The 26,594-nt window shown below is 47.0% G+C and overlaps 7 protein-coding genes across 7 annotated transcripts; 2 read left to right on the top strand and 5 right to left on the bottom strand.

Moving 5' to 3' along the window:
- Window positions 1-6,033: 6,033 nt before the first annotated feature.
- On the bottom strand, window positions 6,034-7,712 carry E1B28_008099 (uncharacterized protein; the record flags this gene model as incomplete). The annotated part of the gene is made up of 3 exons (XM_043152883.1): window positions 6,034-6,205; window positions 6,274-6,348; window positions 6,406-7,712. The coding sequence occupies 3 exons, from the start codon at window positions 7,710-7,712 to the stop codon at window positions 6,034-6,036; spliced, it is 1,554 nt and encodes a 517-aa protein (XP_043010970.1).
- Window positions 7,713-11,145: 3,433 nt separating this feature from the next.
- E1B28_008098 (uncharacterized protein) lies at window positions 11,146-12,343 on the bottom strand (the record flags this gene model as incomplete). The annotated part of the gene is given in 5 exon segments (XM_043152882.1): window positions 11,146-11,720; window positions 11,782-11,836; window positions 11,856-11,989; window positions 12,048-12,140; window positions 12,319-12,343. 5 exon segments carry the CDS (start codon window positions 12,341-12,343, stop codon window positions 11,146-11,148), a joined length of 882 nt encoding a protein of 293 aa, XP_043010969.1.
- Window positions 12,344-12,415: 72 nt separating this feature from the next.
- E1B28_008097 (uncharacterized protein) lies at window positions 12,416-13,033 on the bottom strand (the record flags this gene model as incomplete). The annotated part of the gene is made up of 1 exon (XM_043152881.1): window positions 12,416-13,033. One exon carries the CDS (start codon window positions 13,031-13,033, stop codon window positions 12,416-12,418), a length of 618 nt encoding a protein of 205 aa, XP_043010968.1.
- Window positions 13,034-13,251: 218 nt separating this feature from the next.
- On the bottom strand, window positions 13,252-13,733 carry E1B28_008096 (uncharacterized protein; the record flags this gene model as incomplete). The annotated part of the gene is made up of 2 exons (XM_043152880.1): window positions 13,252-13,370; window positions 13,436-13,733. 2 exons carry the CDS (start codon window positions 13,731-13,733, stop codon window positions 13,252-13,254), a joined length of 417 nt encoding a protein of 138 aa, XP_043010967.1.
- Window positions 13,734-17,040: 3,307 nt separating this feature from the next.
- On the bottom strand, window positions 17,041-17,940 carry E1B28_008095 (uncharacterized protein). The gene is made up of 4 exons (XM_043152879.1): window positions 17,868-17,940; window positions 17,760-17,804; window positions 17,364-17,706; window positions 17,041-17,300 (listed from the first exon to the last, which is right to left on the bottom strand). The coding sequence occupies exons 1-4, from the start codon at window positions 17,924-17,926 to the stop codon at window positions 17,130-17,132; spliced, it is 618 nt and encodes a 205-aa protein (XP_043010966.1). The 5' UTR covers window positions 17,927-17,940; the 3' UTR covers window positions 17,041-17,129.
- A 506-nt stretch (window positions 17,941-18,446) lies between these two features.
- On the top strand, window positions 18,447-20,122 carry E1B28_008094 (uncharacterized protein; the record flags this gene model as incomplete). Its single annotated transcript, XM_043152878.1, has 8 exons — window positions 18,447-18,594; window positions 18,788-18,819; window positions 18,882-19,040; window positions 19,117-19,290; window positions 19,353-19,439; window positions 19,491-19,574; window positions 19,650-19,809; window positions 19,866-20,122. 8 exons carry the CDS (start codon window positions 18,447-18,449, stop codon window positions 20,024-20,026), a joined length of 1,005 nt encoding a protein of 334 aa, XP_043010965.1. The 3' UTR covers window positions 20,027-20,122.
- A 3,596-nt stretch (window positions 20,123-23,718) lies between these two features.
- On the top strand, window positions 23,719-24,617 carry E1B28_008093 (uncharacterized protein; the record flags this gene model as incomplete). Its single annotated transcript, XM_043152877.1, has 3 exons — window positions 23,719-23,833; window positions 23,895-24,015; window positions 24,065-24,617. 3 exons carry the CDS (start codon window positions 23,719-23,721, stop codon window positions 24,615-24,617), a joined length of 789 nt encoding a protein of 262 aa, XP_043010964.1.
- Between the last annotated feature and the right edge of the window lie 1,977 nt (window positions 24,618-26,594).

The following is a 26,594-nucleotide window of genomic DNA, read 5'->3' as shown; positions in this document are numbered from 1 at the left end:
CTTGCCCAGAGATCCGCTGTAATGTGTGTGTGTTTGGTCACTCACTGGGTTCGTCCTGGACGAATAGATTTGTCGCAAATTCACTCACAACTTGTGCAGAGATCCGACCCAAGGTGTGTGGATTCAGTCACTTACTGAGTTCGTCCTGGACGAATAGATTTGTTACAAATTCACCGTGTGTTCAGTCACTCATCGCATTCTTCCTGGACGAATACCTTTGCAATAAATTCACTCACGACTTACACAGAGATCCGCAACCTGGGTGATCTTTGTACATGATATTTTTATTTGTTTTGGTCTGGGGGAATATAGAAATGATTTTCGGCGAAAATGCTGCCTAGGGTTACACCAGAGTTGAGAGGAAAGAAGCGAAGGACCTGAACATGTGTGGCAGACATCGTTTTTCAAACGCGGTCTGGACTGCACTGTCTACAGCACGGGACGGGCTAGGCCTATGGGGTTGATGAGGTGGGACGGAATGAAGGTCTATGCAAGGGCTTTTGAGAAAAAAAAAATTGGGCGAATCGGAACAGCGGGTGGGAACATGTGCGGCCCACAACTTAAAGGGCCCCCTTCGGGGGACCCATTTAGGTGCTAAGTGGGGAGCGTCACCTAGTAGGTGATGACGCTTAGGTTGATAGAAATAAAAGACTTGTATTCATTTATTTATGCCACTGGTGTAGTAAAAAAACGGATGTTTCTGTGCTACGCCACGCTACAGGTCAAACGGATAGGTGGGAAACCAATATCGGCGATCTCGGCGATCTAACAGCTTGGGAAGAAGTAGCTATATCTGTTGGCGATATAGAGCTAGAATGCGCCGATTTTTCAGGGCTTTCTAAAGAGCTACCGCGCACGCTGAACGAACAAGAATTGAGCCCACAATAACACATTTTGTGAGAAACATTGCAGTACTAGGAGGCGAAGGTGTCAAATTGACTTAGTCCTGTAACATGTCCTCACTGTAGCGACTTGTAACATAGATATGAACTGTTCCTGGGATGCAGGGAACAATATACAGATACTAATCGTGATATTTGGAGCATTCCTTCCCAGGATATAGCAGATTTCAGCTCGGTTTTCGGTAAAATTGCCTGTTTGAGCTTAATGGTGGTATAAGAAGGATTTATGTGGGTTTGGATACATGGTATATAGAAGTTAAATACTCCCTGGGATATTCCTCAAATTTTAATCACCAGTTGCGAGTCACAGGAGTGCCTCTTTCCCTGGCTGTAAACAGATTGATCCCGAACGGGTACGTCCAAGATGGGTGTTTATTTATTTGGAGTCAATGGTAATGTTCCATGTATGTAGTGTCAAGAATAAGCTAATTTAGCGTGGCTTTTCGGAAAAACAAGAATTGGAGCATTCTGTTCAGCCGTTCCTACGATATGAACAAAATGACCGCACGGGCATTCGGTAGTACGCAGTATTTTGACCGTCGTTTGACCATCGTTTGACCGTCGTTTGACCATCATTTGACCGTCGTTTGACCGTCGTTTTACCGTCGTTGGACTGTATAACTGGAGAATGGAGATGTAGGCTGTAAAATAGACCCGGTGAGAGCTTTTCATGGGATGATGGGCGTCTCATGGGATTTCGGGTTGAGTGATGTCCGTGGGTTCGTCTTGGACGAACTGATGGACATGTCGGACATTAGGGGCAACATTGCGGGTCAAGTGGACGAACAGATGGACATGTCATACATCAGAGGCAGGATTTCGGGTCGAATGATGTCCGTGGATTTGTCTTGGAGGAACCCACAGTGGCCGTATTCTCATCTGTGTTGGGTACCTTGGCGGGAGCCTTGTGGTCACTTGCCGTCCAGACGAGGATCTGCAGTGCACCTCAAGGACTGTAACTATTAGGTTATGGACCACGTTAGAGGAGAATCAACACCAGTCATACCAACACTTATTGCATTGATCTATGCAATTTATGTGGACCCCAAGTCACCCTCTGAATCTGAATATCTAGCATTGGTTGAGGGAGATTTGGGAGCAGAGATATGGAAACCTAAAACCACTCTAATTAACTGGTTGAAGGAGCCAACCAAGCCCGATTGGTATTAGTCCGAGTTGAATCATTTAAATCATGTGCAAGTACCAGCTCTCACTTGCAAGTAGATACAGTTCAGAATCAAACAGTAGGTCATTAAAGGATTATACTGGAATTTTCCGTATTATTCAATATCCTGTCAAGTTCCTACTTAAATAAGTTAGGGTTGTTTTTTCTTCCCCGGGCGAAGATGCACCCCTTGTCCTTCTGTAGAAAGGACACCCAGCCGCAAACCTTGTGTGGACGAAAATAAGCCCTAACACAGGGAGTTGAAACGCAACAAGAATTGTAAAAAACGAACAGGAACTCACTGACCTATGGGTCCGGAATGACTGTCACATCAAAACCGACTATTTTACTTTTTTGGCCCCTAGATCTCGCAGCTGTCACTCGTAATAAAGGGAGCCTCGTATTCTGGTAGTAGATTAATGACGCTACGCACCACAAGCTTCCACATGATTCAATTTTGTTTATTCCTACACAAATAAGTTACCGATGATTTTTCCTGGGGCGGGGATACATCCCTTGTCCTTCTGTAGAAAGTACACCCAGCCGCAAGAGTTGCAGGGACGAAATTACGCCCTAACACAAGGCTTTAAAACCAAACACGAATTGGAAAAAATGAACTGAAACTTACTGATTTATGGGTTCCGGAATGACCCTCACCTCAAAACCGACTATTTTACTTCTTTTTTTTTGTAGATCTCATAGCTGTCACTTGTAAGGAAGAAAATCTCGGATTATAGCAGTAGAAGAATAACACTACTCACCTGAATTCTCCGCATGATTCAATGTTGTTTATACCTACACAAATATTTGAAGTTTCCGATGTTTTTTCCTGAACCATGGCCTGTCTGTCCTTTATGAAGAACCACAAATCAGGGAAAATGTTCTGAGGAGGAGAAAAAGCCCTAGGAATGGGACTTCGAATGGTGAAAAAATGAAGAAGAATGGCTCAATGGATCCTGTCTTATGGTATCCGGACTGACCCGATGTTTGATACCAATTCGGCTTCACTGTGTTCGGATTCCATCCTGTGTTATGTGAGTTTCTACGAAAGACCACGTTCGGAAGAGTCGCATGGATTTGTTACAAATTCAGCATGTGTGTTCACTAGCTCACCACATTCGTCCCAGACGAATAGATTGGGAATCAATTCAGTCACGACTTGTGAACAGATCCGCTGCAACATGTGTGTGTTCAGTCACTCACTGAGTTCGTCCTGGACAAATAGATTTGTTACAAATTCACCGTGTGTGTTCAGTCACTCACTGGGTTCGTCCTGGACGAATAGATTTATTGCAAATTCACTCACAACTTGTGCAGAGATCCGACGCAAGATGTGTGGATTCAGTCACTCACGGTGTTCGTCCTGGACGAATAGATCTGCAATAAATTCACTCACCACTTGTGCAGAGATCCGCTGCAATGTGTATGTGTTTGATCACTCACTGAGTTCGTCCTGGACGAATAGATCTGCAATAGATTCACTCACCACTTGCGCAGAGATCCGCTGCAACATGTATGTGTTTGGTCACTCACTGAGTTCGTCCTGGACGAATAGATCTGCAATAGATTCACTCACCACTTGCACAGAGATCCGCTGCAACGTGTATGTGTTTGGTCACTCACTGAGTTCGTCCTGGACGAATAGATCTGCAATAAATTCACTCACAACGTGTGCAGAGATCCGACGCAACGTGTGTGGATTCAGTCACTCACTGAGTTCGTCCTGGACGAATAGATGTGCAATAAATTCACTCACCACTTGCGTAGAGATCCGCTGGGATGTGTGTGTGTTCTGTCACTGATTGTATTCGTCCTGGACGAATAGATCTGCAATAAATTCACTCACCACTTGTGCAGAGATCTGCTGCAATGTGTGTGTGTTCTGTCACTCATTGTATTCGTCCTGGACGAATAGATCTGCAACAAATTCACTCACCGCTTGCGTAGAGATCTGCTGCAATGTGTGTGTGTTTCGTCACTCACTGAGTTCGTCCTGGACGAATAGATGTGCAATAAATTCACTCACCACTTGCGTAGAGATCCGCTGGGATGTGTGTGTGTTCTGTCACTGATTGTATTCGTCCTGGACGAATAGATCTGCAATAAATTCACTCACCACTTGCGCAGAGATCCGCTGCAATGTGTGTGTGTTCTGTCACTCATTGTATTCATCCTGGACGAATAGATCTGCCATAAATTCACTCACCACTTGCGAAGAGATCCGCTGCAATGTGTGTGTTCAGTCACTCATCGTATTCGTCCTGGACGAATAGATCTGCAATAAATTCACTCACCACTTGCGTAGAGATCCGCTGCAACGTGTATGTGTTTGGTCACTCACCATGTTCGTCCTGGACGAATAGATCTGCAACAAATTCACTCACCGCTTGCGTAGAGATCTGCTGCAATGTGTGTGTGTTTCGTCACTCACTGAGTTCGTCCTGGACGAATAGATGTGCAATAAATTCACTCACCACTTGCGTAGAGATCCGCTGGGATGTGTGTGTGTTCTGTCACTGATTGTATTCGTCCTGGACGAATAGATCTGCAATAAATTCACTCACCACTTGCGCAGAGATCCGCTGCAATGTGTGTGTGTTCTGTCACTCATTGTATTCATCCTGGACGAATAGATCTGCCATAAATTCACTCACCACTTGCGAAGAGATCCGCTGCAATGTGTGTGTTCAGTCACTCATCGTATTCGTCCTGGACGAATAGATCTGCAATAAATTCACTCACCACTTGCGCAGAGATCTGCTGCGATGCGTGTGTGTTCTGTCACTCATTGTATTCGTCCTGGACGAATAGATCTGCAACAAATTCACTCACCACTTGCGTAGAGATCCGCTGCAACGTGTATGTGTTTGGTCACTCACCATGTTCGTCCTGGACGAATAGATGTGCAATAAATTCACTCACCGCTTGCGTAGAGATCTGCTGCAACGTGTGTGTGTTTCGTCACTCACTGAGTTCGTCCTGAACGAATAGATGTGCAATAAATTCACTCACCACTTGCGTAGAGATCCGCTGGGATGTGTGTGTGTTCTGTCACTGATTGTATTCGTCCTCGACGAATAGATCTGCAACAAATTCACTCACCGCTTGCGTAGAGATCTGCTGCAACGTGTGTGTGTTTCGTCACTCACTGAGTTCGTCCTGAACGAATAGATGTGCAATAAATTCACTCACCACTTGCGTAGAGATCCGCTGGGATGTGTGTGTGTTCTGTCACTGATTGTATTCGTCCTGGACGAATAGATCTGCAATAAATTCACTCACCACTTGTGCAAAGATCTACTGCAATGTGTATGTGTTTGGTCAATCATGGTGTTCGTCCTGGACGAATAGATTTGTTCCAAATTCACCGTGTGTGTTCAGTCACTCATCGCATTCGTCCTGGACGAATAGATGTGCAATAAATTCACTCACCACTTGTGCAAAGATCTACTGCAATGTGTATGTGTTTGGTCAATCATGGTGTTCGTCCTGGACGAATAGATTTGTTACAAATTCACCGTGTGTGTTCAGTCACTCATCGCATTCGTCCTGGACGAATAGATCTGCAATAAATTCACTCACCACTTGCACAGAGATCCGCTGCAAGGCGTGTGTGTTTGGTCAATCACGGTGTTCGTCCTGGACGAATAGATTTGTTACAAATTCACCGTGTGTGTTCAGTCACTCATCGCATTCGTCCTGGACGAATAGATCTGCAATAAATTCACTCACCACTTGCAAAGAGATAAGCCGCAATGGTTGTGTGTTGCAAATAATGTGCTTCTCCTTATGTGTCCCCTCCCTTGTTCTGTATCCGTAGCATGTCCCTACTGTTCTTCTCATCTCTCCCTAGTGGTCTTATGCCTCTCTTCTTCTGTGCGCCTCTCTTCTTCTGTGACCCTGGTCCTCCCCTTGCTCTCTCTTTCTGTGTCCCTGACAGTGCCCTGCCTCTCTCATTCTCTGTCCCTAGTCGTCCCCTGCATCTTCTCTGTCCCTAGTCGTCCCCTGCATCTGTCCTTCTCTGTCCCTAGCTGTCCCCTGTCCGTGCCCTAAGGTTTCCGCCCCTAGTCGTCCCCTAGGTAGTCCTAATAACCCTGTTGGAGAAGGTCTCGTAAATGACGAAGGAGATGGGCCGTGTCTGGATGGAGGGAGATTGGAAAGTTCTCGATCGAGGTGTCGAGGGAACGAATAAGAAAAAATAAGAACCTGGACATATAGTCCGAGTCCTTGTCTATAGTCCCCCTCTCTTGAGGCCGCTTAAAAGGCTGGTCCTTCGGAACTCTGGGCAGTAGTCAGCTTGACTATTTACAAACTACTAGGAACGGAATGACGACATACCCGAATTTATACGACATGATATATCTTCTTGTTAGATTTGTCAACTTTGATATGTCCTTAACAATGGCTTCGTAGTATTGCCGCACAAAACCCTTCAATGACTCAAGATACTCCTCGCCTGGACGAAGCGCTAACTGTGCCAAGCCTCGAAGATCTGCTACCTTTACACCTTCCAACAACAAATCCCATCGTGTGTGTGTGAACGCCGTGTTCCTCTCTTGCGCACTCTCGGAGGCATGAAAAATGTCCGACGGATTGAACAGGTCAACGGCTTTTGCCTTCGTCATGACGTCCATAAAGGCCTGGGAGGTGAGTTGGTCTGTTGAAGTGACGTGGAAGTAGAAACGTTGGCTTTTCTGTGTGGAGCTCGACTGGCACAGCAGTTTCGGGAATTTTTCGAATTTTGGCAGTGGCTGGACAAGCGGATGGATACGGGCGTAGTGTCGATAGATAAGGCCCCGCTTATTTTTCCCTGAAAAACACGCCAGGCATCCGGTTTCGATACACTGAATGCCCGATTCGACCTCGACGCCTGGAATCGCCGGTATACCTGTTTTGGGGATTGGTAGAGGAGTGTCTGCACCAAGAAATGAGAGCGCAGCGTCAATTTGCTGCTTTGGAGGGAGTTTGGCTGTATTGTGTTGTCCGGGCCTATACTTGAAGTGTTCGCATTTCTGGTGTCCGTGCATGTGAGGATGGTGAACGATTCTGCTGCACTCGACGCAGATCGTTTGCCGGTATTCTGCGTCCACCAGAATGTTAAAACGGCGCAAAAAATTAACTGTTTCATCTGCATCCGAGCCCACTACCTCACCAATATCTCCGGACACTCCAGAAACATCCTCGTCATCCTGCATTGACTCGTCTGAGTGCATGGAACGACAATCCGAGTCGGAATCGAGCAAAGACTGCTGTATCGAAGTTTCCTGGTCTACAGGGGGACCCGTCGGCGGCGAATCGTCCATACGTTGGTCATGCAGCGATGGTTCCTCGTACAGGGTCATCTCTACGTCTTCGTTGACGGAACTAGGTGATGGAATGTGCGGAAGTGAGCCGGATGGTTGATTCGGAAGGGGGGAAAGGGTTTCCTGCAAGATATTCGAACCAGAGCTCTGAGATGCGACGGGAGGTACCTCTGTTGAGTGCATAACCGTGTCGACGTTTTCGTCCGAAGCTGACGGCGGATTGAGAACGTATGGTGCGTCTTTGAAGTGCATCTCGAGAAGGCGTAAGGCGACTTTATTGTACGGAATAAATGGAGCGTCGGGGAAGTCGAGACCACTGTCGGGAGGTGGGTGAGGCTCCATATTGCAAATACTTCGAACGTTGTGCCAGTTCAAACGACGGTGGAGTGGTGCGTGGCAAGGACAATCCACCTTACCGTCTTCGCCACGCACGACGCGTACTTTTTCACCTGTTTATTAATAAGTTACTAGCCTTTTTCTTTTAGATGGTAATGTCACTTACCATTGTAAAACAGGTCATGACCAACCGAGTGGTACAGGTTCTTGTGCGTATGCTTGGGCTGCGTTGTGTAACGATAGTAGCATAGATATTCGGTACAAAGGCTGTTTTTGAGGGTTTTTTCCTCCAGTTTTAATTTTTTTACTTAAAGAAGGTGTTCTAATACTTACTAAAGCATCTTAATGAGAAAAATTCGCTTAATTGGTCTTACAGTGATGTATAACTACCACAGTCGTCTAACGTAGGTGGTGGTTGAAGTTGAAGAAGAAAAAAAAAAGCTTACATACGCGGAGTTGCCTATTATGGCGTCAAAACGGCGACGAAATCTGCTAGGAATGCAGCATGTGACCTTTCGGCAATATACGTGCGGGCCAAGGAGATCTAAGGGCCATTACGTCTGCTTAAATACATGGAGGGATGCTACCTGCCAAAGAAAATCGGGCTCTCGTCGCGATTCGTGGCGGCGAATGCCGCAAGAATGACAGGAAGGCATATGCCGGATGTGCCGGTACACGGCCAACCGGTAATTTCCGGCATCCTCTCGGACAATAACAGTTAGATGACTAACGGGTGGTTTATCGTACAGAAAAACATAAGGTGGGTTAATTACTGAAGTCTGTAATCGAATATTGAGCAATTGACGTGAGGAAATGGAGTGCCGAGGCTCATTTCGGCAATTTTTCGCCCAAACAACCACCCTTCTGTTGTGTAACCACTGATTTGCCGCACATAATATTTCAGAGGTAGCATTGGATCGTACTTGAACTCGCCTACGCGATCAAGAATTAGCCCGAGAAATCATACCCTGATGTATGTACGAACGCAACGTTACATAAGTAACTGTACCAGTACGGTTTACACAGCCACTCACCGAAAAAGGAAATAAATCTATCACTCGAGAACCAGCGACCTTTCGGTAAGCTTAGGTGTAGTGGAATGGAGTGTGTAGTGTACGAAGACTGTCTAATTACCTTGGTACATAATATCTTTATTTGTTTTGGTCTGGGGGACATGTGTAGGGTGATTTTCGGCGAAAATGGTGCCGGAAGTGTTAGGTGCCGAAGTCCAGAACGTCAGAGCAGATTACTGGAGAGGTTTGGGTAGGTGGCGAGTCTGACCAGAACGATATCTTCAAATCAACAGCTCACCAGCGAAATCAATTGAGGTCTGAGGCCGTATAAATAGACCGGGCGAGATCCTCACCTTAATATCGTGGGAATCTGGTGTTGACTGGCTCTGGAACCTCAAGCAGAGGTGCAGTGGTGCTTCTATGATGCGCCGTAATGTGTGTATGAACAAAACAAACATTTCCGTCGCCAAGAACAAGAGAGCTCGGCCAGTGGATAGGCAAGCAGCAGTAAAATACCGGTTTTTTCGATTTTCCGGTATTGCGCCATCTACGGCTGACGGAATAACGGTCTAAAGGCTTCGGATAGGTGTAGCTGAATGTAGCCCTTGTAAATAGCTTTGAAATGAGCTACTCAGCTCGAAAAACGGACCAGTGGATGTCCACATATGGAGGACTTTCGTGTGCTGGCTTTGATCAATGTAAGGGTAGCTTCTGTCCGGTGGCTCTAGGTCGTGCAGGAAGAGTCCGGAGAGCGGGCGAATGGTAAGCGCAGTGTTCCAATAACCGAAAGCAAACTTTTTCTAACCAAGAGAAAGAGGGACTAAATTGTGGTTGGTCACATAGAGTGCAGATGGCGGTTTTTCCGGTTACGGGTACATTTTGGGGGATAGGTCGTGTACTAGTGGGTCCCTGGCTTCGGCTAGGTGTAATTAAATGTTTTCCCAGTCTGTGGCTTTGAAACGAGCTACTGAACACGCAAAACGAACGGTTGGTTGTCAACATATTGGGTCCGAATGCACCCTGCCCTCGAGAAGTGGCGTGTGTAAGTTACCCTGGGCTTGGAACGTCAGAAATTGATCCGGATGCTTAGCGTAAGTGTAATGAAATGTTTACCGGATCTGGAAGAGCGTTTCTCTCACCGGAACGGAGAGAAAAAAAGCGAGGGACCCCGACATATTGAGCAGACACCAGGCTTTTGGGGGACCAGGACATGCGCCGTTTGCAGCTCTGGAAGGGCTACACCTGCGGGGTTGATTAAGTGTGACGAAATCAAGGTCTATGCAAGGGCTTTTGAGGAAAAAAAAAATTGGGCGAATCGGAACAGCGGATGGGAACATATGGGGCCCACAATTAAGAGGGCCCCTTTGGGGGCCCAACTTAGCACCTAAGTTGGAGGCGTCTATGAGTAGATGTAAGAATGTTATGTAATGTGGCTGTGCAGCTGAATGAATAGATCTGAGTAGTACCCAAAAATAGCTTTAAAATGAGCTATTAACAAGACCAAACAGACCTAAACTCATCTGGATCTCAGTCTTTTAAACTCATTCTGGGTACAATTATCTAGAAAATGGAATTTGTTCAATAACTTGGGAACAGTTGGACCGTTCTCTACAAAAAAATAGATTTGAGTACTTCTGACAGATACAAAGAGATTGGTTTTCAACAGTTTTTCAATCTAACACCTGGTTCCCAAGATCCCAGCCAATTACAGTAAAACATGGACTGTTTCTGGTGTAGGGTATGGAAGTGTGGGAAATGATACCCTGGTCCCCAAGTAATAGGATCCGAAGGTTCAGAAGTGCAGCTTTGAAGGGAAAAAAAAACTAAGTCAATTGGACTATTGGTTCCTAGGATCCTATTCATTTAAAATTTACGGCTTGATGGGGGGTGTACAAGTGATGCTTTCCAGGGAATAGAGATAGAACAAGAGGGAAACTGGAAGAGGAGCCCTTTCCAATCCCCTTTCCAGTTTCCAGTTCCATTCCCACGATATTAAGGCCAATATTGGCTTAACCAGAGAGGATATTTGAATAGGAAGAGGCGCCTCTTCCATGGGTAAGATAGTTAGGCCGATAGATGTACTCAGACTAATATACGATGAAAGGTGGGATTATATTGATACAGGATGGTCAAAGAACTTAGGCTAATGCTACGTGGTAGTCTTATTCAGGGTAAAATACATGATATACAAAGGTAAGCATTACACTACATTATGGACTCAATCATCCTGACAGTGTCTGACCAGAACCGTCAATCTGACGAGTCTGATCAGACGCCGTCAGATGGGACCTACCTGTCAGCTCCATCAGGCTGGCCAGTCTGACCAGTCCCACCCATCTGAGCCTGCCTGACTGTCGCCAAAGCATAAACGCTAACGGAATTCAGGCGACAATCAGGCGAGCTCGGACTTACCGGACTGATCGCACCTAACGGGGGGTATCAACGCCCGACCAGAGTGGTCGACGTTCGCTGGTGAGGATGCGGCATCCAGCATTAGGTAGAAAGATAGATTCACCTCCATGCTGAGTGACCTCGAGGGGCTTCGGCGACTGGACCAAGTGCGGTTGCTCTTTGGCTTCCTCAGGTGATCTGGAAACGTTCCTGGTGGGTTCGGGTGACTGCGGGGATGCAGGAGGTTCGACCGATGAAAAAACTTGGTCTTCCGATGAAACGTCCTCTACTCCAGCCGAAGCAGAGATTGTGAAAGGTTCAACAAGGATTGGGCTGTGAGTCGCAGGTGATACCAAAGACAATTGCGCAAATGTCGTAGCTGGTGAAGGGGAAGGCGCACGACGAGATGAACCAGGAGGTATCGGAGGTGGTGATGGAGGCGAAGCGGTTCTTGACTTATGTGTTTCTGTCTCTGAACGTGGCGGTGTAGGTGGCGTCGAGAGGATGTTATTTGGTTCTTCTCTGATGGGTACAGGCGGTGGAGGCATTTCCATTTGAGACAGTGTTCTTGTAGGAAGTTCGCGAACACTCTGGTCGGCAGAGAGATCACCTGTCAGAAAGCGAGATTTAGTTATCGAGAAAGCGTATATAGAAAAAAAAAAGGAACGCACCCTGACGCTTGTCTTCGTCGACAGCCATAGCATCTCCAGCGCTGATACCGAGACCCTTCAGTCCTTTCCTTTACCGTCTCAGCTTCAACCAAAGCCCTCGCCTCCCTCTGAATCCTCGCTTTGCGCATTTTCGGGGGCATCTGATCCTCGAGTAGTGGGGGTGGTGGCGATGGCGATGGCGATGGCGATTTGGGCTTTGGCGGAGGGCCTAGCGGAATGGAAGGATGAGCGGGAAGAAAGCCAGACGGAAGGAATGTAACACGTACGTGACAGCGAAGTATCCATATCGGTATCCATGTCCTTCTGCCGTTGATGCTGCTGCTGTTGTGACCGAGTTCGCCTTCGAACGCGAAAATTTCCTGAAGGTAAGAACGTTCAAGTATGTTAGTGTTATACATAGGCGAAAGTGACAGTGAAGTGGCAAGGGTGTGCTAGGGATTAAGATATGGAGAGAATACGGGGAAAGACGAAGCACAATAGGAAGAGTAAAGAGAAGAAAAGGAGAAGTTTGACGACGAAAGGGAGAAAAAACCATACCGTTCATCTCGTCATCCACCTCCATGTCCTCTTCAACAGCCCTCTCTTTTCCTTTCCCCTTGTTCCTTCCCCAATAACCACCATCCAAAGTATCCAGTCATAACCCTCTCAAATCCCGTTTTTGCCTACTGCCCGTTTCAGCCTCATCCTCTGTAGGAGGTGGCGTACTCTCCTTCGCTTTCCTAAAGTCCTCCAACGGATCTTCACCAGGCCACATCTCACACCCAGCTAATCCACCAGAACCAGGTGCCCGTTCACGAGCACGAAACCCGTGTTTCGTACCTATCAACGGCCCCAAATCGAGGTTTAGATTGAGCGTAGGGTGTTTTTGACGTGCTGAGAGACGAGTCTTGGGACCCCATATCTGTTTGTCTTCTTGGGGCACAGGTGAATGGGGTTGAACGGGAGCATGGAGACGAGGAAGTAACGACAACGTTGGAGCCATGAATAAAGGCTCGCATAGTCTAGACGGGCCTACACCGCTCCCTTCAGTGTCTTCGTCCATAGCCGTACTGGAAAGAGTAGGTATACCGAGCGTTGGAGGGAATATTGGGTATGGAAATGGGGTTGAAGGTGATGGGTGTAGAAATGGAGGAACGTAGCTGAGAGTGGGAGGTGGTGGAGATCCAGGTACAGCTGGCGTACGAGGAACGTTGGTAGGGGCTTGCCGTGTGGAGGAAAACTCGTCGCCTGGACTACTAACAAATTCCTTCATCCGACGCAGAACGCAAGTTCTGGACGAGTTACCGCATGCGCAAGTCGTAAAGGTGGATTGTAGGGAATGGAGGATATTAGACAATTGAACTTTGAGGTGTGAGACGTTGCGAGGTCTGAAGGAGCTGTCAGCACTAAGACAGAAACGCAGGTGTGAATGAGAGAAAACAGCGGCGCAAAGGAGCCCACAACAGTACGCAAAGAAGGAGAGCTGACAAGTCAAAAACATATGTTCTGTATGCACCCGTTGGCAGTGTCTTTCCCCCCAATCCTGACCGTGTCACTACCAATCAATGCAGGTAATTGATGCACCACATTGCCATCGTCCCATTCCCATCCTGAAAGTCGAAAACAGGTCAGGATAAGGATGATAAATCGAAACGAACCAGCGGGATAAACTCACCCAACACAATCTCGTCGTTCGCTTTCAAGTCCTTCAGGGCGAATAGCGCGAACGAAAGGGTCTCATCGTCACCTTCCGCTTCGCCATTCTCTCCTTCCTTCTCTGTCTCCTTCTCTTCCCCTTTCTCTCCCTCTTTCGGCTTCCCGTTCTCGGTTTCCTTCCTCCGACAGATGATTGGCCGGATCACTGCATTAGGTTTACACCCATTCCTTACCCATCTTCCTTTCCCCCCATACCACCTCGCGTCCAACGCTAGGTCCAAAGGCGGCCCTATGAGATGCACGTAAGGCTTCGGCATTCCCAAGAGAGCATAGGCATTAAGAGGGTCCTTCAGGTATTGAGAGGTAGGTGTGATGAGGGAAGGATAGGTCGTTATGAACTGTGATGAAGGTATAGGTTGACTGGCATGGACGGGTTACGAAGGTGGTATGAATGGCGAAGAATTTGGAAAACGATGGAGCGCAATCGGATGGTGAGTGGGTGGAAAGGGGTGTAAGTGCCTAGGAGTAGTTGAAGGGGGTGGGTTCGAGTCGTCGTTAATAGCCGTGACACCACGCCAAGTGTGTGCATGTCGACGAAGGTTGTCGCGAGTTTCATGGTTCGGAATGATGTCGGTGGAAATGTCAATAAAAGTGTTTTGGGATGCGTCGTCGTCGACGTTAACCTGCTCGTCTTCTAGCGCTGTCTGGGCATGAGCTGGGAACGAGTTTGTGGTAGTAGATATAGTTGGTGAGGCTGTAACGGTAACAGCACTGGAGATCCTCCGTCTGCGTTTGGCGTCAAACCCACCCCCGGCGGGAGCAGATATTGGCTTCCGCACCTTCCTTCTCAATAGGACGAGGGCTTGAAAGTCGAGTAACCCTCTCAAACATCCAGAACATCTCCTATTCCTCGCACCTGCGAACTCCAAAAGTCATCCACAAATAAAGAACACTCGAAAAATGTAGGGAAGGTGTAGGCGCGGGCGGATTCCACGCCCAACCATCGCCGTAATCCCAGTGAAATGCTGAGGTGTGGTGTCCAGGTGCAGAATGCGTCAACCATGACTTCTATTGCTCTTCTTCGCGGTGGTCGAGGTAGATGTTAAAAGTGCTGGAAAAATGAGTAGATGTTACGACGAATACTCTAAAATGTTATCAGTAACCAGATTCTGAGCCATAGAGAGCAGAGCACACACGGAAGAACCTTGTGCATATGGTGTACTGTATCCTTCCTGTAGGATATGGGTGACTAGGGAGTGATGGATTACTTTAGATAGACTTACGTCCGTGTCCATGACTTGGTTCACTCGAGCGTGGGTGTCAGGATCAGAAAATAGCCATGTGGGAATCTCGTCGAGGCTGTGTGCAGCTGAGTCATCTCCGATCAAATCCGAGGACCTTCATGGACCTACTGTATTTCGCTCAGTTGCCGAATTCGGATTCAAAACAGATCGAACTTTGCTTTCGCCGTTCATAGTGTGTGAGTGTTTGTAAGTAATGCGGTGGTCTTCAAGAAATTTCCGCTCATAAGCACCCACGTTGGATTATAATGTTTACTCTTCCGCCTGGTAGTTGATCAAGTAATAATCAAATCGTGTACACGGTGTAATTGAAGGTAGGTTGAGTCTCTATCTGCCCACAGTGACTTCAATCTCAATAGTTATTCTCGGACAACGTAGCGCATCAAATTGGGAGGGTCTGAACGATTGACTGCGGATCGGAGGAAGAACAGAGCCTCTACTGTCCTAGATTTCGCTAGTAAACGAACCGGGAAAAAGGAACGACTTTGAAGCAGTCGATCTCGTCAAGCGCCACCAGATACACACAATCTTTCGCATTCTTTATCAACATGCCGCAGGGCCTGATCATGAAAGCCGAGGACTGACGAGGGTTTGTCTACTGAAGCTCGGGGTGTTTCGTCGGGGAATTACAGCTATCACAACGTACAGATGGTTATAGTCTTCCTCGAGCCCTGCCATGTCGGGGTCGCCCCGGGTACCTGCGTCGACATCACAAATAACATTTGATGACCTCTTCCCGGTATAATGGTACCAATGAGAAAGCACAAGTGATTCTTGCTTGTCATTCAAAGCAAATTCTACCGAGATTATCATGATCTCGCTCCTAGGTTTCGAAAATAACCCTTATCCACCGAAGACGGTAGCACGAAGGGAACTCAAACACAACAAAACCAAAAGCTCCGACCTTTACGAATCTATTTCACTAATCAACTATGCACAAACAAATTACAATAGATGATTCAGTGCTCACGAAGCGAGAAGGCATGTGCATGATTGATCGGTCAGGGCAGGACGGCAAATGCTTGGATCTCGGGAGAAGCCTTGACCTATACCGGTTCTCAAGAAGGGCAGTGAATTGAAATCGATGGATCATATTAATGTATATCAGAGAAGATGACCGTGTCTGGCCTTAGACCTTCTGCGTCCGAGGCGATCACCGATGGAATATCAGAGGGGGCTCTATTTTTTAACTGTATAGTTCGAGTAATGCTCAATAAATCTACATCATCATAAAATCAAGACGCGACTCGGACAACTCTCCCGTGAAGTTCCGTCCAAATTGGGTGGTATGCTACTAGGAAGCAGTCATTCTTTCTATTGCTCCAATATCCCCACTCGGTTGAAGTCAGTTCGAGGGGGAGACAGTCTTTTCTCATGGTATCTGTGAAGGGTTGCCTAATAGGCTACATTCTCGAGCCGCACAGCCTACTAAACTCGGGATGGCAAAAGGCTTGAGATATCGTATAATATACAGGATCACGGGAGAAAATTGACGTTTAATCCTCGTGTATATGTATAACTCTTTCCGCAATTATGTTTGTTTCATTGCACTAGTTGCCCCTTAGCGCTACCAATCCTGACGCTCTTGCCGGAATCCGGATGTCGTTCCCGCGATGGTGGAGTAAACTAATAATAAGCCCATCAGTCGAGGTGGCTAAGTTCGGTGGAGATATCCAAGAGCACATACGAGTTCATTCAGGTCAAATTCAGCTTCAAGTAAAATTGTGAACTTGATGTGAACCCGTTTACGGAGACAACCGGACCGACGGTCAATCGAAATCTCTCACGTATGTAAGGCTGTGCGGAGCGCGGGCTGTCCAGTGACATCCGTTTATCTCTTTCTATCATCATCCACGATCCACTAACTCCAACGGCGCTCGTCCTGGGATTATCTTGCAGTGACAAGTACGATTGTGTCATTCGAAATTTTCCATACAAAGGATTTTGTTCAACAATGCCTTCGAGCCAGACTTAATTCGCTTCAGATGAGCTGTGTGCCTTTTGGCGATGGAGATGGCGATATTTTGCTTCTTCTCTGATACTAGGGCGCGAATCTACCACTACGGTATATGGCTGTACCACAAAGCCCGAGAGTTCGGTGTAGCCTCAAACAACTAGAGACCAACATCTAGGGCCAGTGCGCCAGAGTCTCGCGAATTGACCTTAAAAGGGAAATCTTAATGTTATTCGTATATCTATCATTCATGCTCCTCCATCAAGAATGATCATGAGCGTCAAGGTAGTTCTCGCTTCTCCCGTGAAGTTACTGATGAATTGATCATAGCCACGCGTGCAGACCAAAGCTGGTTGGTGTCCCCTACCACTGCGAGCGTATCAAGTTGTTGACTAACAATTCTATCTATTCAAATAGAATTAATTCGGGCTCTCGGCTGCTTAGGGATAGCTATCTATTTATATCTTCCAATATTGCACGGATGAAGCGGCCTTGTCAAACGGAAACGCTCCATCCCAAGATCGTACCTCTTCGGAGCTTTCTTTCAAAACAGATCGTAAGTTCTCCACAACTTTTCGCATCCGAGTTTGATCAACGATTCTCCCGGATTCTTTCTCCTCTTTACAGCTCTAAGTGTTTCGGGAAGGAATGATCAGTTTTCGCCTTTGATTTCCACAACTATCGTTTTTTACCTGAATTGCTTGAGTAATATCGCTGTCCAAGACGACGAGGGCACCGTACAACTTGTCGCCTTCCCTCCACCGTATTCCCACGGTTGCCGAGACTATGAAAGCGAGGACCTCCAGCGCCGCAAGTCCCATACCAATACCGTACAGAGATCGCCCATGGATGAGCGCCTCATTGAAATCCTCGGTAGGCACTACAGCCCCTTGCTCCCCTCTTCTGAATAATGACTCGTAATTGGGTTTGCACTCTTCGCCTTTAGAGGAGTAATATCCGCGAGCGACTTCGCCGAATGTCTTTGCAATGCCTGGTAGCCCTGAAGAAAGAAGCCTGCGTACAAGTGGTCTCAAGCTGAAGAGGCAAAAATGAACGTAGAGCAATTGACGGTGAACAGGGGAACTTACTCGTCAGAATCGACGTTCGCGAGAAACGTGTCGACCATGAGGTTCCTACAAGGAGAGATCGGAACGGGTAAGTGTGAAAGATGGCGCGAAAGCGTTTTTGTTACTTACACGTGTCCCACAACAGGGTGGGTGACATTTGTGGGAATCGAGACATCTGGAGCGGGCATTGTGAACAGTAGGGCTGCCTGACAACTCGGTAAATCAGTGAAGATTTATTTTATACGCGAGCAAATCTCGATTTGGGGAATTGAAACAATTATCAAGCGAAACTAAATGGCTGTAGGGTAGAGGGACGTTTGGTATTGACGCGATTGGACGGAAAATGCTCATAACCTGGTTTTTTCCTTCAATGACTTTACTGTTTGGTTACTGATGCTATTTTCCCTTAGATTTTTACTCTTTTGTCCAGAAAAGCGGTACCAGATTGCTGTCCCGTCACACATCCCATGTTTTGTATTGAACAGGAAGATATGCACTCCGCTGAGACCCTCATCTCACCTCAATTGCCTTGTTGTACTCACCACTGTCCAGCCACAAGATGATCAGGACTGAAAGCGCGTGGCTGCCTCGGATCATTCTGGATTTCTCCAAAGGTTATAAGCAAGCTACGAAAAGGCGTCGCGTATATTCCTTACATCCCTTCTACGGAATCTCATACGTTGCGTCGACTTTCTTCAACTGCAAATCATGGAAACCGTTCACCTCGGACCCTTCGTTGTTCCTCGTATCTGGACTGGCCTTTGGCAACTTTCTGGCAATGCTTGGGGCAGCGCACCCGTTTCCAAGATTCGAGAGGCAATGAAACGTCATGTCGACATGGGATACACAGCATTTGGTGAGATGATTTCCTAATTCCCGAAAACCTGATGGTTAATTGTCTTCGTTGTTTAGATATGGCAAGTGGACGGACTTTTTCTATCGCTCATGTCTATCTGATTGATTGGATCATTTACTTTATATACGTTAGGGTAAGTGAATTGAATTGACTCACAAAAGCTGTGTGTAGGTGACTTACCGTCCTCCACAAGCTGATCATTATGGAAGCGCCGAGATTATCTTTGTACGTCAAGGATTCAGGATCCATGTTCGGACTTTGGATGACAATTGATTGACGCTGAGCAGGGACAGTTTCGCAACAGCCTAAGCTCGGAGTCTCCGCGTGTCATTGGGGCGACCAAGTGGTGTGTTTTCAGGGATATCACCGTTGATCGTGAGACGGTCAAGGCTGCGGTTTCCGAACGATTGGAACGTATGCAGACGGACCGCTTAGACCTTTTGCAGGTATGGTTCTACCTTGATTGATGGCTCTAACTTGATTGACCGATACTCTCACGATTGCTATCGGCATCTCCACTAGTTTCATTGGCAGGACTATACTAGCAAAGGCTATCTGGAAACTCTAGAAATGTTGCACGATCTCCAGATCGAAGGCGTTATCTCCTCTCTCGGTCTCTGCAATTTCGATACCATCAGAATGGATGAGATCTGTACTCAGCTAGGGCCGGGAGTGATCGTGTCGAATCAAGTTCAAGTGAGCTTTCCTTCTTCCCCTTAATGATGTGGGTATCTATTGATCATCTTCGGAACTCGAAGTTTTCAGTTATTGATACGCGTCCGCTCCACGGAATGTCTGATGTTTGTGAGAAACATGACGTCAAGTTGTTGACTTATGGTACGCTGGTGAGCAGTTTTCGGGGATCTAGCCACGGTTCGGATCTCATTGAGCTCTAGTGTGGTGGATTTCTGTCGGATGACTGGCTGGGGAAACCTGTACCAGACCCGTATTCCGGTACTCTCACGCCCTCGCAAAGAAAGGTATATCCTCGTTACCATTTCCTAGGGACTGAGCCTCGATCATTCATACTAACCTTGTAACCTTTTCTTTTCTAGTACCTTGATATGATCGTGAATGCGTGGGGTGACTGGGAACTGTTTCAATCATTGTTGCGTGTTCTTCGGGATGTCGGAGCTAGGCATGGCGCTGCTAGCATTTCCAATGTGGCTGTTCGCTGGGTCCTAGATCACCCGTTCGTTGGCGCGGTGCTAATAGGTATTTTGACTTGTTTGCTTCGAGCGATGAGGCTTTCTCAACGTATCTTCATCAAGGGGCTCGCTTGGGCATATCGGAACACATCGAGGATAATTATCGAGTTTATGGATTCAGTCTCACGGCTGAAGACAACCGAGATATTGAAGCGGTGTTGGATCGCTCGAGCGGGCGCAGAATGGTGACTACAGTTGGAGACTGCGGAGCTGAATACAGGTAACCGTGTAGACAATCATTCAAGAGACGGCAAAATAGCAGAAGCTTCCATTGCTTACGTTATTCAACCAGATTCCATACACCTTCTAATTTATTCGCGTTTTCTAAGTATGGCGATATCAGTGATATTAAGGGGGAGCCCAGTGGTTTAGTCTATCAGTCACTTGATGCAAGGCCACTGTCGTCCGATCCCATTTACACTTTAGCTACACGCTTCCGTGGGACGTCAGGAAGCCATCAGATCTGGTCCAAGTTGTGATTAACGGGATCGAAACGGTATCTACAGAGTATTTTCAATCGGAGACAAAATTTCTTGCTGATTGACCCCCCCTGGGCCCAGGACTTTCTACTATATCATTGATCATTGTCTTTCGACACCCGTAGAAGGATGAATTGGGTATTCCGAGATTCTTGCCGATAACTTCGTTCAAGTATTTCTCCGGGCTAACTTGGTCAACCAAAGAGAGAGAAGTCACATCATTGTCTACGTGAATGCATCTTCCATTATTTTCCTGTAGCTATCTGCCTCTTATATATCTTCACCGTCTGCTATTAAGAGCCTACTTATCGTTCGCCACAGTTTATGAACAGAACAGATCCTCCGGCGTCCCTTGTCACGCCTAAGCACTTGGCTTCAAGGCACACTCTCCCAAAAATATCTCGGCTACCTTGAACTCCGCATTCTGGTTACTTACACCAATCCTCTCCGATTTCTAGACCAGAAATTTGAATATGTCAAATGTTGGGAATTGAGAGTATCGAGGGTAGAGATTTACCTATTCCGAATATCCATTGAGAAAGAACTGAGGTTTGCTTCAAGTTGAGGATACTCCAGCTGACATATAGCGTGCCCACTGCCGAATCATACTCGAGTCGTTGAATCTGAACGTTATCGAGCTCTCGAAGCGGCTGAATCAACTCGGTATTACGGATCTCCCAATGAAAGGATGCGCTGGACGTGCATTGTAATATAGCCGCTATGTCATGACCGGAGCTCAGGAAGAAAACCCAACTTTTGAGGAATATAAGTTGATATAATGGTAGCGTCAGAGGCGTAAAGAGTGTATCGTAGGGAAGACATAAGAGTTAACGCGCCCAGAAGAGTAAAAAGCAGCGGGCGATGGTCGAAGTCGTAAAGGGTGGTTTTGATGACAGATTCGAGGCTAGTGTATCTCCTGGACTATTGGGGTTTGGAGCCGGAGATACGCGTACGGATGGAATATCACCAACGGTGCTATCGAGAACAGCGATAACAGTGATTCCAAAGAAAATTTGCCATCGATTCGAGGGTAGAATGTGTGGGGAGTCGGGATAATCTTCAGACCACGGTTGATTTGACATGATATCCAGAACAGAACGAAGAACACGTATACATCCTTAGGAAGTACGTGAGATGAGATCTTCGGCATTGGGATATGAACGTGAATAGGACTATCGCAGGGTTAATATAAACCTGTTCAAGGACGGAGAAACCGGTCAGGCCGCTCATGAGTCTCGCCTTGACATTAGGGAGTCATGAAAACGTGCCTACAAACACGCAAGAGGACCAAGTTGCCAGATGAAAGGGTCACCCATGAGGTGATGAGCCGGAAACTCGGGAACAGTATTTCAAACGGTCGCCCTCGTTCCCTGAGAGAGGAAAAGATTTTCAAGTCTTGTAAAGAGGCACTAAGCACAATTTCGAATTCAGAAAAAACCGTACGGGCGTACCTTGAAACCCAGTCCTGTATATCCCACCTCATAGCCTTCGTTCCTGCATGTGTGGAAACCAATGTGAGTAGCAATCAACCAGCGATGGAGACAGAGTATATATACAGCAGCTGCAGTGGGCAGTGCACTCACAGGACAGTGATGATGGCCGTTTGATTGAAGAGCAGTGAACATGTAATTTCAATCGCCGTTTGTATTTATTTAGAGCACCGCCACTTCGTGGGCGGGTACCTGAATTTCGAGGCCATCCAATGCGTCCAGCTAGAGCTTGATGGAAGGGTGAATAGGTGAAAAATACGTTACTGACGACTCACGAGACCTCCATAGTGACCCCTGCCGACAACGCATCCGATGAGAATCATACCGTCTGCATAGCGAGGACACGGGAGTGAAAAAAAAGCGAAATAATACCGCGGCCGCCATGGCTATTCTCGTAGCGAAACATCCGAACCAGTGGGAATATGAGGTGTCAAATGGGAAACAGAAGCGTCTATGAGTAATGAGTCTACCCCCCACCGAGTTGAGGCTAACGCTCAAAATCCCATGCAACTTAGCATTTCCCTAGGGATGTGGCATGAGCAGACACTAGTCATCCCCTCCTCCATTGTTACGACTAACCATGGCTCTGGCAATGAATAAGGATGTAAGCTGTGCGTTGTTGAACATGATCGTTGAGATGTATTTGACGGAACAGATGCCGATGGAATGTTCGAGAGAAAAAGGAGAGGCTTTTGAAGGTTTGAATGCCCTTCAGGTGCACACATATTCGAAGGTCAACTAAATCCGTGACTGTTATAGTGAAGTCATTGAGAAACGTGAGCAAAGATATGAAGAGGCCAAGCAGAATAAATCGACAAGTAGCGAGAGTCAAAGCCCAAGGGTTCGGCGCGACGGATATTTCCGACGGGAGCACCGCAAAACTGTGCAGTTATTAGTCATCAAATGGCGCAATACGGCATTGTGATTGTGTGACCTTTTGTTTCCGAAATCCCGACACTTTACCAGAGTCGTAAACGCGTACACCTGCCGGCCTGCACATCATTTTGGCTGAAAGGTCTTGCGAATAAGTCAATTCCCTCGGGGACCAAAGACGCCACAGCTGGATCCATATAACCCACATATAGCTTCCAATTTTAAATACAGTGAGCTTTGTTTGTTTTGTTTTCCGCTCAATACCCGCTTGCTTAACGATCATCCTTACGATAGCTCAATTGTTAATGTTGTGCAGATAGCACTTTGGTCCTGACGCTTTCTTAGGATACCTTGGGTATGGGTGGGCGCAACCACGCTGAGCGTGCGATTACGTGTGACTGGCGGTGGTTCTCCACACATAGTGGGGTGTAATTTCTGGGGTTCCAGGCTGGCACCTCTACCCTCTACCCTGACACCCACCACTTCACTGAATGCACGTGAAGGCCACCGATATCCCACCCACCCGTGACCCGACCGATGCTGTGGCGGAATGGGGGACAGCCACTGCGGGGTTAAATATACTTCTCCCCTCCTCAGGCCCCCGATACTCAATTACGGCTTACTAAATTACGTCGTTTCTTTCAGATTAGTAACAGCCAGTCCAAGACTTCTCGACACAGAAGTCAGATTATGTTGCCTCAACTGACCTAACATCTCAATTTACCGGTGTCTCTATCCTTGACTATCGCATCTAGCGCTGAGGGCAATCTGATTCTGACCAGCGCAAGGTCAACGGGCAACGGCATGGTAGTTTTTAAACCTCTGTATGGTGAATTGCAGTGACCTAAACTGACGTTGAGCTTTCCAGGTTTGAACGGTTAGAAGCGCGGTCATGTTTGGAGGAGCTTCAACAGCCCGACAAAAAAGCAGTGCATGATCGACTTCTGATTTCGTTATGTCAGTGGAATTAATGAACCTCCGCGCCCCAGTTTTATTCGCAGTTAAGCGCTGATCAATTTGCGTTCCATTTTTTAACTACATAACGTACCCCAACTTCCTCCAACTAATATAAAGATGTTCGAAAACAAATCGTCGAAGTCGTATCCCCCGACTCTACGCTCAATGAAACACCCAACTCCCCAACGTACAACCAAAGATTATCCCCCTTCTCAGTTTTTCGTCTCAAATGGTACGGCAGAGTCTTTCTGAACGGACATGTATCACTCATGCTAACACGAGTATTCTAACAGACCTGGTACCATCGCGATCAGAAGTTGCCCATAGCGATCATGCTTCCCCTGCGTCAGCTTCCAGTTCTCTTCCCTCGTCCGGACCACCTAGTACCTATCAACTTACTACAAATACGCCATGGTGAGCTCATATGTTTTGACTTCTTCTTTCTCGGCTCAACATCATCCAGTATGCAATATCCCGACTCCGAATTTCAATTCCAAAGCCAGCAATTCCAATTCAATCTTGACGATAATTTTCCTGCTACAAATGGCCAACAAGCTGGCTTCTCCTATGAAAACGATGACTCTCAAATCCTCAACGGACCCACGAACTCAAACTTCCATTCGACCCCGTACCAGATCCCTGGTCCCTACCAATTTTCGACTTCCACGCCCGATTCGTATTACATGCACCCACCGACTGCATCCCCCGACCCGCAGTTCTACAACGTCGAAGCCGAAAACTGGATTTCCTATCCGAGTGGAGACTCGTGGCAATACCCCGCATTGCCTCCTCCAAATCCACCAAGCGTTTCGTCTTGTCCAGTGCCACATCGCGGGCAAGTGGGTTCACAAGCGATGACTGTCGTCGCTCTCTCAAGGCGAAAAAACAAACCAGTGTTCTTCTGTCCGGTTAAGGGATGTATATCCAAAGGGTTTACTGCGAGACATAGTTTTGAATGTGAGTTCATCCATCCCGAATCCTTAGATACGAGAAGTAATTTACCATATTTTCGTTAGATCATAAACGGTCACACCAGAATATTCGCCCGTACAAATGTTCGAAGTGTACTCGTACATTTGGGTCGCAGTCTGATCTTACGAGACATCAGAGATCTCGGGGAGGAGCCTGCAAAGTCCTGGACAGTCACCCTGTCAGGAGTTCAGAATGACTGAAAAAGGACATTTTCTTCTCTAAGAACTGTACAGTTTTTATGCGGTGTTCTCTGTACGACATTCTACGCACATGTATGACAACTATCTTTGAATCGGAAAGAAATCTTCCGAACGTTTTCACAATTTACTGAACCTGACTCTAAAATACAGTGACCTTAGCCACGAGCCGCAGCCTACAGAATAAGGCGTATGGGTTAACAAGGATGTGTTCATACACCAGGGAGCATCGAAATTACAAGAGTTCAACCTAGCTTGACCTAACTTCGAATTGTCACGGCGCCGACGCAGTTGAGAGGTTTAAAGAACGCAGTTCCACCGCGGGGAAAGCGCTGGTTCATTAGGTGTCTGTATCCCCCATGCGATGCTACAATAAGAATCGATACCTTCAAGCTCACGGCGTACCGTTTGTCAGGTACAAAGGCAGAGAAACGTCGAGAAAGATGTTGAAGAACCGACTCCGTTCCGTGATAGCGTCTAGTAGCAAGCTTGGCTCCTTTTCACTTTTTGTGGTATGGTACTGCAGTTAAGCGCGGCTCCCAGCGTCCCACGAGGCTGTGCTCCCGGTAATCAAACAAATCGGCGGAACGTCAGCGCTTTCAGCACCGCTTAACGTCGGAGGGAGGGAACGTGGGTATTAGAAAGTGTACCTTCCAAATTCTAAACTTTAAATCTGGACTTGTGAGGCGCTCCACCTGCGTCGTGAAAGCTGTTGTGCGTACATAATCCTATAATCTCGCTTCCGTTGTTTCTCCGAAGAGCGTGTCACAAACCCTCCAAATTCCAATTGAGACACCGATAGTTCTCCATCGTTTTGCCTTCTATTAGGATTTCCGGCACTTATGCATAGCAATGGCATCGAGATGACAAAAGGCAGGCGATAACTGTCTTAGTCGTGATTTTAAGCTGTTATGCATTGGTATCGATCGATAAAAGTGAATGAGGGGGGGAAAGTGAACGTAGGTGGGGAAACCGTCGTCCGAGGCAAGTAAAGAGAAGAAGAAGAAGTCTAGATCTATCGGATGGAGAGCAATAGAGACATTATCCGCGCACGCGAATCCGGCAACCATTGGATGATTATCGGCGGATCACCCGATCCGCCACCAACCCTAGTTTTCGGTGTTTTTGAAGTGTCATGAAGAATTCGGAAACTGGCAATTCTGGTGGTTACATAATAAGCAGGAATGAACCGATGGGGGCGTAAAGATACTAAACTCAAAAATAATCTAGACAGGGAGCTACTTGTCTTGACCTGCTTGACTCCTTTCCTCGCACTCGAGTTTGCCATTTAAGCTTATTTCTGTCAAAGTTAGGGTTAAGATGACGAACATGTCTCTCTTCAACCTTCCCCTCGCTCTCCCTCGAGACATCCTCAAACTGAGACCAGCTGTCCAACTGAGTGTCCTTCTAGCCCTGAGAGTTCTGTTCCACCGCTACAGCGTCGACGTCGAGATCAAGTCCGAGCTCGCCGTTCAGGTTGCTAGTAGGACCTCCAATGACAAAACACATATTAAATATGTAAGACACTGATAGTTCTTCATCGTTTTCTATTAAGATTTCTGGTACTTATGTATAGCAACGACACCGACATAACCAACCTGACTCGAACTGACGCTTGGATATAAATACACCATCAATTGGCTGTAAGTCGCGGTTTTGAGTTGTTAGACAATTGCATTTTGTACCTAACCCTTTGAGGGAGCTCGAGCTTGGGTCTACGACTTGGGCGGTATAATCATTGAGGGTAGAGGGTAGCCCACAAAAACGGCAATGGTTGGTTCGCTCGGCATCCGCTCGGCTAAAAGCCGGAACTAAAAACGGTTG

This window comes from Marasmius oreades, chromosome 4, assembly GCF_018924745.1.
Source record: "Marasmius oreades isolate 03SP1 chromosome 4, whole genome shotgun sequence".
NCBI lineage: Eukaryota > Fungi > Basidiomycota > Agaricomycetes > Agaricales > Marasmiaceae > Marasmius > Marasmius oreades.
The sequence above is the reverse complement of the archived record's forward strand: the minus strand, read 5'-3'. Positions and strand labels throughout refer to the sequence as shown.